This window comes from Macrobrachium nipponense, chromosome 8, assembly GCF_015104395.2.
Source record: "Macrobrachium nipponense isolate FS-2020 chromosome 8, ASM1510439v2, whole genome shotgun sequence".
Taxonomy (NCBI): Eukaryota; Metazoa; Arthropoda; class Malacostraca; order Decapoda; family Palaemonidae; genus Macrobrachium; species Macrobrachium nipponense.
The window spans coordinates 59422275-59434774 of record NC_087203.1 but is presented as its reverse complement, the minus strand read 5'-3'; the positions used below and the strand labels follow the sequence as shown (position 1 = coordinate 59434774).

The following is a 12500-nucleotide window of genomic DNA, read 5'->3' as shown; positions in this document are numbered from 1 at the left end:
TAAATGGTGCACAAAAAATGGCCTTGATTAGCTGGAGTGTGAAAGAAATGAAACTAATTGGAAAAGGTCCAGCATAGTCCCAGGTATTTTGAATTGGCATTGCCAGACTTTTTCATCAGTGGTGTACCCCCGCTAGACACGCCCAAAAGACCACACCCTCTAGCTAACCTAGATCAGCCGAAAAGAGAGAGGATCAATACCAACTCCATATTGTTAAGCAGATCCTCAGGCACCATGAATTGGCATTGCCAGATATTTTCATTGCAGGGGTACCCCCGCCAGACGCGCCCAAAAGACCACCCCCTGTTGCTAACCTAGATCAGCCGAAAAGTGAAAGAATTGGTACCAACTTGGAAATGTGGAGCAGATGCACAGGCATCATGAATTGCCATTGCCAGACACTGTCTTCGGTGAGGTACCCATGCCAGACATGCCCAAAGATCACACCCTGTAGCTGATTTATATCAGCATAAAAAATGAAAGAACTGAACAGTGTAAGAATTGATACCAACTTCAAAATGTTAACCAGATGCACAGGCGTCATGAATTGGCATTGCCAGACATTTTCATTGGTGGGGTACTCCCGCCAAACATGCTTAAAGGACCACACCGTATAGCTGATCTAGATCAGCCGAAAAGTGAAAGAACTGAGACTAATTCCAAAATGTCTAGCAGACCTCCATGCATCAGAAATTGGCAATACCAGACAATTTTTTCAGCCAAATACCCCCGCCAGACACGCTCTGGCTGACCTACCTGTATGGTCATTGATATTTAACAGAAATTGGAAATCTAAACAAGCTTTTTTTCACAGAATGCAGAAAACTCATTTAGGTCAGACTTGCACAAAGCACCAAACCCTATAGCTGATCTAGATCAACCAAAATGTGAAAGATTACCAGACATTTCCATAGACATATGATCCATGTTAAACATATGAAACCAACTATAAAGTGAATCCCCAAACAAAGGTTATAAAAACCGAGAAAATTATATGCTTTTACATAATTTAATATCAGTTCATCAAATTCTCCACACCCCGGAGGAGGGTAGGGCCAGACTACCTACAGAATAAAGACCTTCATTTTTGTTTATTTTTCAACAGCTACAGGCCTGGGATGACTAATCTATGACGTGTACTGGAATGGAACTCAGAATAAAAATAAGAATATTTTCTTAAAAGAAAAAAAAAAAAAAAAAAAATATATATATATATATATATATATATATATATATATATATATATATATATATATATATATATATATCATATATATGAGTCATATCACATTACCGTGATTCATATACATACATCGAGCTACAAATATCCTTTAATATCTAATTTGCTCTACCTCGGAATTAATATATTTTCATATATGCTTAACCGAAGAGGAATTTTTTTAGGCGATAAGAGAATTGTCGGCTCCCGGGCGCGAACCCTTGAAACCATACAAATCCAGGACGACAGTGAAGCTTTTACCTACACCACCATAAATAAAACAAGGAAGGGTATCTTTTGCTAACAAATTAAAATTAAATCCCTGCAATGTATGATTACATCAAACAACTAGATTCACATCAAAACCAAATTTTGGTGCAGTCTCTTGATTCATATAATTAAGAAATAATAAAAAGTCGGTGTGGTGCCATCTCAGTAGGCCATATGTGCTGGTAAAGAAGATAAGTCGCAGAAGTGCAGTCTTAATCCTGTTATTCCCCATCTTCTAAATCCGTGTCAGAATCCTCATTCCACGCTTCGTCATCAGATGCGTCAGGATTGATGTAACCATGTGTATAAACATAGACATCTGTTGTATTTACAATGATTGTTTCATCACTGCCACTATAAGCACCATTGCTGTCATCTTTATTGATTTCTCAGTCTGTAAACAGACCATCAGGAAGGGCAGGTCTATCAAACCACTCTGGTGGCAAGAGGTTTCCAGTCAGTAGGAAACAGACCTTGGTCACGGCACGCAAGATTGGCATGGTTCCACAATATTGTGACGGACTGAGCCCTTTGGAACTTTTTACCAAGGGTTCGACAAGAAGGTGGCAGAAGTGCACAATAGATCCTCGTTATGTTTGCAGATGGTTTTTCCTGAAAAGGAACAATATAACAAGAGTAAGAAAACAATAAAAAATCATTCAGGATTTAAAGAACAATTAAAACTTTTTGAACAGGTTTTGTTTTCCAACAAACCTGATCTACTTTGCCAGTCATTTGCACCAATTTGTTGCAATAAGCCTCGTCCACTGGCCATGCTTTGGACTGGCTGTAGAGTGGATCAGTAGTCCACTGTCATACACACTTGCATAATTCATGGGGAGATCGGTCGGCACATAAGTTTGGAGGTCCTCAAGCTTGTTGAGAAGAGCTGATTTTGCTGTCTTCATATGGGCTCCATCTGAATGTGCCAGAGACAATGGATATGGTGTTATTGGGTATTTGTGAACATGTTTCAGATCAAATGTTGTGTATTCTGAAAACACCATGATGATCCTGATGAAGGTTTCTCTAAGGCTTTCAGCACTACTGATGGCCTCTTGTACACCTCGAGCTTTTTCTTTCTCTCTTCATTTTCTGAGACGAAGTTGTTAGCTCTTAGCCTTTTCATGGGCTTCAGAAATCTTGTAGAACCTTTCTTTCATTCTTCCAGAAACTTATCTTTTTCAGTTTGACCTCTTTTGCTGTTCGGCCTGTTGCCAAGTTCACCTGTGTTGTAGGGGCGTTGTTACCAAATGGATTGCAGGACTCTTCAATTTTCTCCTCAAGAACTTTCATTTGACTGTTGTCTTTCTTTATCCTTGACTTATGGCACTGAGCTGTTGCGTTCTCTCTAACTTCAAGCCCTGAAAAGGTGTAGAGTTCGGTCATAGCCAAGGCTCATTGTCAATGACCACCTTCTTATTGCACTCTCAGAATTTCTAAAGGCGACAATTCCTTTCAGACTTGACGAAGCATCCCGATTGACTGTCTGCTCTAATGATATGTCAGCTGCTGATCTGCTGTACTGCTTTGCTGTTGGCGAATGGAGAATGCACCATATGGAAGTATTTTATGCTGCTGTTGATCAGCGGACCACAACTTTTGCAGAAATAGATTTCCCCATCAGGCATAGTTTGGGTGACTCAGGGCGAAGAATACATCCAACATAGCTGGAAATGGACTAATATGTCCATCTACATCGTTCATTTTGACTCATCTCTGGACTTCCCGATGAACTCTGTTGATCAGGAAGATGTAGATTGCCCAGAACTGAGCTGTTTGGCCGTGACTTCCATCCATGACAGAGTGAAAGAACTCCTTATACTTTTGACGGGGCTGAGTAATTATAGGATCAGATAGGTGCACTTCTACTTTGAACTGCTCTCTCGGAATCGCATCCATGACATCTTGAAAGACTTCATATTCCTCCAGTGGAAGATCCTGTACATAACAGTCATGCAGCTTTATCTCCAGGACATTGGCCTTGACTCATGTAACCTAATGCAGCAGTTGTAGAGGTTCCCTTTCAGAAAGCCCACCATGGAACCTTCTGCCAAGAGCTCTACCTCAGTGAGGATAAATTCCATCCCACATTCATTTATCATTGTGCCGATAGCTCCATAGAAGGCAAGCTCAATTTGGAAGTTTCCCAACATAATCAGTAGTTTTTGAAATCGTGGCTGTTCTATAGCTTGGATGGAATAGGCCATGAGAGCAACTGCCAATTCATATGTCACAACTGCCCAATTCATATGTTACAACTGCCTGGTTTCTTTTGCCACATTCATGATGCGGATCATGATCTCCCTTACCACTGCATTGTCAGTAGGTGACTTTGGAATAGGATCCATGTAGCAGATCCTTTGGAGGGGTAGAGGGTCTGAAACATACTGACTCATAAATCCGGTATATAAGGGACTTTTGCCTTTGCGAAGCTCCCAAAACCAATATAAATCAAGCTGCTTTAGTTGCAGATTTGATCTTTGTTTGATGCTAGTATCTTTGCTACTAGAAGCTGTTGTAGTTGTTGTTAATCTAATAAACTTGGCACTTTTCAGAGGCTTTTGAAACAGAGCAATATCATGCTTGTTTCCAACAAAGGATTTTCTGTTTTTTTTCTTTGCAATATTCTATGGCAGTTCTATCTGCAAGTCTGCTGTCTTCTGGTAAAACATTTTGATATGTGTGTCCAACTGAGCTGTTTGCATTCCTTTGCCATTGACAGTCTCAATATTTGCATCATTATTGTCCCAAACGCTAGCTGTGGCCCGATTGGGAAGAAAACGAATATCATCAGGAGCATCACAACCTTCTGATGAAATAGAATAGGCAAATTCAGTTTCTAGCCCTTGTGTTTTGGTGTAACTGATCCTGTGTCCGGTTCTATTCAAAATTTGCAAAGACAGTTTTGATCCAGTCAATGATGCCAGACCAGCTTTCATTTCAATATGTTTCCCTGGCTTCACAGTTCCCTGTGAAACATTGGAAATTGCGCCTGATGCCATCGATGTTACCTTTCTATCTTTTTTGTCGTGATGTGTGGGTGTGAGACCACTGAGGAGCGTCCTGAAGAATAGGTCCAATTGCTGTGGTAACTCTGCAGTGGTTACTTTGAGATTCTGCACTGTGACTGGGTCAGGAGTCTTTGTATTTTATATATTCATGATCTAAGAGCGAAGATGGAGGGCAGTACACCTGATCTTATCAGTCCCTTCATGTTTCTTTGTCATCATGGAGCTTTGCCATTGCCTGTTCATTTGTGAGTGAGGCTTTACAGATGTAGTTTCTCCGACATGTGTCGGCAAGAGCGATTCCATCCTCTTCAAATTTGGACTGAAATTTCCTCGACAGATTCTGGGAGCTGTACGTGACATTATCGTTGGGATCACCTCCGTTTCCAGAGAACTCCACTTTGTAGTGTTCCAGCAATGATAGAGTGACAGAGAGTGACTAAAAGGCTTTCTTGTGGAGATCATAGGGAGTTGCAACTTTGTAGTCATGCCTTTCTGTTTCATGCATGAACTACTCTCGACAAGATCCGTGATATTCACCCTCCTTAGCAATGAGATGTACTCCACCCAAAATCAGACTTTTGAAGTAATTATTTTCGGACAGATGTGCACGCTACATAAGAGTATCACAGCCATCTTTTGTTGCAATTGTGAATAGGGATTCTTCTTTTCCTTTTTTCTTTTTTCTCGCCTTTCCACACACTTTCCCTTTAGAATGCCCTGCTTGTCAATCTTTGGCAAGGAGCTATTCGTTCTTGTTTTAGTTTCTCTTCTGGGATTCTTAGGTTCTCTTGGTCTCTTGACAGCAGTGTATTGTCGATAACAATTCGGGTGGCAAAGCTCACCTTCAACTTTATCATTCAAAATCTTCCAGGCAATCATTTCATATTTGTCTGTTGTCAGTCTTGAAAGATGTACTGCTGCACTTTTCACAGTTAGTAATGTTTTCTGAAGGGCCTTCAGTTTTTTGTCCTCTTCTGTTGAATTTTCTCAGATGAAACAATTCGAGAGTAGTTTTTCTTTGTCCTGCAAAAGAAAAAATGATTTATGAGTAAAATTCATGATTTACCTACTAAGAGTTTGCTAGCTGCATCAGAACAAAAAATTAATATTTAGTTACACAAATGTCAAAATTAATGGTTATTTTCATAACTGCATAACTCTTGATTAGAAATAGATAATGAAGACTCTCTTCCTTCTTTTGTTTTTTCTTGTGATATTGGATCCAGTGATGAAGCGTGTTGATCCATTATTATGGCAATGCTGAAAATAAAATGTTTGAAATGAGTTTCCTGCATTTTCTGAAAGAAAGCTTGTTTAGGTTTTCAGTTCTGGTTGAATATGAAAGATCATACAGCTAGGTCAGCTATTGGGTGTCTGGCGTGTTTGGCGGGGATATCTCTCCGATGAAAATGTCTGGCAGTGCCAATTTCTAATGTATGAATGTCTGCTAAACAATTTGAAATTATTCAGTTCTTTCAATTTTTGACCAATATAGATCAGCTACAGGGTGTGATCTTTTGTCGTGTCTGGCATGGGTACCTCACCGTAGACAGTGTCTGGCAATGCCAATTTATGATGCCTGTGGATCTGCTCAACATTCGAAGTTGGTACCAATTCTTTCACGTTTTGGCTGATCTAGGTTAGCTACAGGGGGTGGTCTTTTGTGTGTGTCTGGTGGGGGTACCCCAGCAATGAAAATGTCTGGATCTGCTGAACATTATGGAGTTAGTATCGATTCTCTCTCTTTTCGGCTGATCTAGGTTAGCTAGAGGGTGTGGTCTTTTGGGCGTGTCTAGCGGGGGTACCCCACTGAAGAAAATGTCTGGCAATGCCAATTCAAAATACCTGGGACTGTGCTGGATATTTTCCAATTAGTTTCATTTCTTTCACACTTCACCTAATCTAGGCCATTTTTTGTGCACCATTTAGGTAGCTTTGGCAGGGGGTACTCCCCACCAAAAATGTCTGTCATTGGCAATTCTTGATAGTTTAAACATAAGGAACATTTTGGTGCAGGTTTCAAACATTTCAATTCTGAGCTGACCTAGGCCATTTTTCCAGGTAATTGTTTTAGGTCCTACAGGCACACCCACTGCGAGGTACCCGGCAGACTTTCATTTCATTGACCCATGATATGCATAAAGTAATTTAACATAAGGAAAAATTCTTTCGCTTTTCAGCTACCCTGACCCACGATGGCTCCTGCTCTTATACGCTTGACTACTTTTTAATGTATTTCCCCTTGTTTGTGTGGAATTACACACACACACACACATGTGCATATATGGTTCCCGGACATTTAGCTGACAGGAATTTGGCTGACGGACCATTGGCTTATGGACGTTTGCCTGAATGGACATTTGGCCGATGGACATTTGGCCAACGGACAATTGGTTGACGGACATTTTGCCGAACAGACATTAGGCAGAACGGACATTTGACCGAAAATGAAGTGGACGTATATACAGTCACTCATATAAGTTCATGGATGTCTGGGTGTTTGAGAGAGATTTCCATTGCACCCCATTCTAGATAACAGGTGTCTGGGAGTGCGAAACTGGCCAAATGTTCAACTACCTAACTCTGCTGTAGAAAGTTTCAGTGTGTGCCCGTCTTACGTCACTATACAGACCCGTAGTCCAGAAAGGGGTTGGATGGAATTCAGCTTTATGCCCGGAGACATCCATGAACTTATATGAGTGACCATACCTACATGTATGTCACACCCACTATTGTTCTGTTATTTATACGAGGGTTGTCCATAAAATAAGATTCCCAAAGATTTTTCACAATGAAAAACATGTTTATTGGCATTGAATAATACATTTTTGAAAAGCTTAGACCTCTTCCTATTTTTCGACATGCGTCCCACCCAGGTGTTTCTTCAATTCAGGGAAGAGATGGCATACCCTAAATGGTCAGTCGAAATTTTGTCAATGCAGGTCTTGCTGTCATCAGGGATCATCTCGCAGAGCTCCCAAACCGTCACCCTTCGATCTTTCAGCATTGTTTCTTCCACTTTCACAATCGTCTCGTCCAAAACTGATGGCCGTCTAGAACGCTGTTCGTCATGGACGTCTGTACGTCCGTCTTTGAATTCTCTGCACCATTTGCGTACGTGTTGTAAGCTCATACACTTTCCTCCATAGACTTCATACAGTTGGGAATGAACGTCCACCATCGCAGTGATTTTTGCACACACAAAACGAATCGTAGAGCATAATTCGCACCTGGCGGGAGAAGCGAATGGGAGTTCCCTCTCTAAAGTCTGGCAAGCCAAGACTGAATGTAACAGACAGCTCGCAAGGGGCGGGGACTTGGAGAGGGGGAACCAAGCTACACGTCAGGGTCACCGGATCCTGTGTAACAGCGTTCCTTGTGACTGCAGCTCCTTGGGAACCTTATTTTACGGACCACCCTAGTAACAAGCAATCTTAACAGTTCGAAAACAATCTGCATTTACTTTACCAGCTCAGTTGTTGATATGGCTAACTGGCATTTTCAGATCAAACACTTTGAACCTGCCATGTTCAAACGAAACCAACTTTGTCAGTAACCTACCTCAACACTGATATTTGCCGTCTAGTTTCAAAGCCAAGAAAGGAGCAATGAAATTGGGAGTAAACAATTTCAAGGGTTGCATTGAGATCATTGAAGAAGTAGCAGATCTTAAACACAAGGCTCATGTCTATTGAGAAATATGAGGAGTATCAAAAAATAGGTGCTATATTTTTATTTCATTTTATGGCGCTATTTTTTTGTAATAAACTGGTAATTAAAATACTTGAGGTATTGCTTGTTACTATTCACACTTGTAAATTTTCGACCAAATAGCCGTCAACCAAATGTCCGTTCGGCTAAATCTCCGTTCGGCTAAATGTCCATTCGGCCAAATGTCCGTTCGGCTAAATGTCCATTTGGCCAAATGTCCGTCGATGTCCGTTCGGCCTGATGTCCATCGGTTAAATGTCCGGCCATGATATATATATATATATATATATATATATATATATATCTATATATATATATATATCTATATATATCTATATATATTATCTATATATATATATATATATATATATATATATATAGATATAGATATAGATATATATGATATAGATATAGATATAGATATAGATATAGATAGATATATATATATATATATATATATATATATATATATATATATATATATATATATATATATATATATATTATGCCCTTTGAAATTACGTTGATATACTGCAAGATCAGATATAAAGTGCAGATGCTACAGACGAAGGTGTCTCATTGTGCTCGCAAGCTTTTTGGGATACTTTAGTCCAGTTTAGTATATGTTATATATATACATATATAATATCTATACTATATAATATGTATATATATATATATATATATATATATATATATATATATATATATATATATATATATATATATATATATATATATATATATATATTATACCCTTTGAAATTACGTTGATATATACTGCAAGGTCAGATATAAAGTTCAGATACTACAGACGAAGGTGTCTCATTGTGCTCGCTAGCTTTGGGATACTGTTAGTCCTGCCATTTTTATTTGTCGATTCGTATAACGTTCTTTCTTTTAAGAAGCAGGTATTTGGTTTCCTTCTTAGTAAAGTTTCATCCTTTTTCCTTTCTCCTTTCTCCTTTTTGTCTTTTGGGGAAGGGCTAGAGAAGGAAGTCGGGTTGCCCGGCCATATAGTTTCCACACTTGAAAATAATCGAAGTTAATAAGAAAGGATCCTACACGGACTATGTTTCCTGTTGGATGTGATTTCAAGAGTCGTTTATAATCCTTCCCGAATTGTCAATCGTTGGAGATTAGGATGCGCTCTTGTACTGTACACATTCTTGTACTGTTACGGATCCACCTCTGTTTGTTTGCTTGCTTTGTTTTCTCTGTAGCCTCAAAACTTATCGATATATTTTGGTTTACGTTTTCTGGGGTTGGCAGTTGGTCAGTGAATTGTTGATTAAAGCGTTGACAGTTATTTTTTTTTTCCGATTCAAATGGGAATCTAAGATGTTTTTCGTTTTCTTTTGAAGCTCGTGAGGTAAGCGTCGGACATTGTGAAGTGAGAACTGAAAGTATGATACTAATTTTTTTTAGTTTTCTGTATTTTGTTTTATTTAGCATGCCGTTTAAGATATAATGCACATTGCTAGTTCCATATTCCCTTTTGGATTACGATTTTGGATGCTTCAGCCATAGTGGAAGCTGGGTTATGCGCCCTGACAGATTTTATGAGATTTTGAAATGGATTTGTAACGATTGCCGGTCTAGGATTTTTTCCCTTGCGTTGTCGGAGATTTGTACTTCTCTGATTTGTGGTTGGGTCATTTTTTTTTTTTTTTTTTTTTTTTTTTTTTTGTTTTTTTTTTTTTATCTTTTGTGATTTTTAGTGAGAAGTTTAATGGGCGTGTGAATGACGTTCTTGGATCACTGACCCTAATAAAGAAGTTCAGTAGGATTTTCATGCTTTTATGTTTTGGCGGCGAAATTGCCGATTCTTAATAAAGGAAACTACTTGCGTGGTTTAGTCTTTAGTGATTTCGTTTTCTTTATTGTTTTCGTGAACTATTTGTTAGAATTTGTTGCCATTTTGTCTTAAAAGGTTGTTCTCGCTCGATGTTTATAGTACACACACATATATATATATATATATATATGGATATATATATATATATATATATATATATGTATGTGTGTGTGTGTGTGTGTGTGTGTGTGTGTCATGTGAAATATAAAAGGCCAATACAAACACTATTAAGGTGATAAAACCATATATTTCCATCGGCGGTACTTCAGTCCTGATAACTGATGAATGTGGACAGTTGGTAAGTGAGATTATTTATGTGGAAAATAGAGGTGTGGAATGACAGCACTGATGGGGCTATAAATGCAATAGCGCTGTGATGAACGAGTTAACCTGTCGTTGTTTTAGTCCTCATCAACTCCCATCTTTTGCCGAGTGATGTGGGCGTGTTCCAGCGTCTTCCTGACAGATTCATATTCTCAGGTTTACTGATGATGGTTGATTCTAAAGCCTTCCTTTTGTACGGACAGATACTTTTTAAAAATAAATCAGCCTCAATCTGATCTATGGTGTGGCACATGTGCGAAAATCCCTGTGCTTTCTGAACCATACCTTACTTACTGCTGATCGGTGTCGTCGACATGAATTTCATTTTAGTTATTGCCATGGATTTGATAATCACCGTGCTTAACATTTTATTCAAATATACATAAGTGAATTACCAATGGCTTTAGGTAGATATGAAAAGTAAACGGATTGTACGATTTGACTTGCTCGGGTAGATATATATATATACTTATACATATACATATATATATATATATATATAATATAAATAAATAAATAAATATATATATATATTTATATATATACACACACACACACACACATATATAGATATAGATATATATATATATATATTATATATAATATTCATATATATATATATTATATTTATATAATGTGTGCGTAGAATCTATAGGCGTTATGTGGTAGTAAATCTCCAGTAACCTCATTTTACGTAATTGTTGCCAAGTTTTTTTTGCTATCAAGTTTACTTGAGGGTGAACTGGAACGTCTGTTCTTCCAAAGGAAGTGCTCCGGCAGCAGTCGTAAACCCAGTCCCAGTTCCAAAACCTAGTACCAGTCCCGTCCCAGTTCCAATCCTAGTCCCAGTCCAAGTTCCAGTCCCAGTTCCAATCCTAGTCCCAGTTCCAAACCTAGTACCAGTCCAGTCCCCAGTTCCAATCCTAGTCCCAGTTCCAATCCAGTCCCAGTCCCAGTTCCAATCCTAGTCCCAGTCCAAGTTCAATCCCAGTCCCACTTCCAATCCTAGTCCCAGTTTCCAATCCTAGTCCCAGTCCATGTTCCAATCCCAGTCCAGTTTCCAATCCTAGTCCCAGTTCCAATCCTAGTCCCAGTCCATGTTCCGAATCCCAGTCCCAGTTCCAATCCTAGTCCCATTTCAATTCCTCCTAGTCCCCAGTCCCCAGTTCCAATCCCAGTCCCAGTTCCAATCCTAGTCCAGTTCCAATCCTAGTCCCAGTCCCAGTTTCCAATCCCAGTCCCAGTTCCAATCCTAGTACAGTTCCAATCCTAGTCCCAGTCCAGTTCCAATCCCAGTCCCAGTTCCAATCCTAGTCCCAGTTCCAATCCTAGTCCCAGTCCCAGTTCCAATCCAGTCCCAGTTTCCAATCCCTAGTCCAGTCCCAGTTCCAATCCCAGTCCCAGTTCCAATCCTAGTCCCAGTCCTAGTTCCAATCCTAGTCCCAGTCCCAGTTCCAATCCTAGTCCCAGTCCAAGTTCCAATCCCAGTCCCAATCCTAGTCCCAGTTCCCAGGTTCCAATCCCCAAGTCCCCAGTTTCCAATCTAGTCCCCAGTCCTAGTCCCAGTCCCAGTCCCAGTTCCAATCCTAGTCCCAGTCCCAGGTCCAGTTCCAATCCCAGTCCCAGTCCCCTTCCTCCTTTGAAATTCTTCACCTTCGTCGATACCGACGCAAGAGGAAGAGCAAAGGCAGTACTGCCTCTGTGATGAGACCATAACAGTATTTATTGCATGCATATTCATAATAATTGCAAAAGGTAGGGGAGAGCCCCCTGTCAGAGCTGTCATCAATACGGTGCTGGACTAATTTCGTATTCTTTAATTCAATTCGGCAACACGGGATGAATTGCATGGAACGCCATGTGGTGACCAAGATGGGCTTAGATGAAGGGTTCCATCGTCCCGAAATAAAAAAAAAAAGAAATTTCATTAAACGGAAGCGTCATTCAATGAAGGAGAGTTGGCGCTGGTGTCGATCTTAGTTGGAAAGATTTGCCGAATATCCAGTGGTCTCACGAATGTGCGAGGCCTTCTTATATTTTAATTTCTACTTGTTCAGATACACATACATGAATCATTCATCTGTTCGTGCTTGGTAGCCAGCGC

At 39.6% G+C, this 12500-nt stretch overlaps 1 protein-coding gene across 1 annotated transcript; it reads left to right on the top strand.

Annotated features, from left to right (window-relative positions):
* The first annotated feature begins 7749 nt into the window (after positions 1-7749).
* Positions 7750-12101, top strand: LOC135223107 (putative uncharacterized protein DDB_G0290521). Its single transcript, XM_064261612.1, has 2 exons — positions 7750-7866; positions 11772-12101. The coding sequence occupies exons 1-2, from the start codon at positions 7750-7752 to the stop codon at positions 12099-12101; spliced, it is 447 nt and encodes a 148-aa protein (XP_064117682.1).
* Positions 12102-12500: the final 399 nt, after the last annotated feature.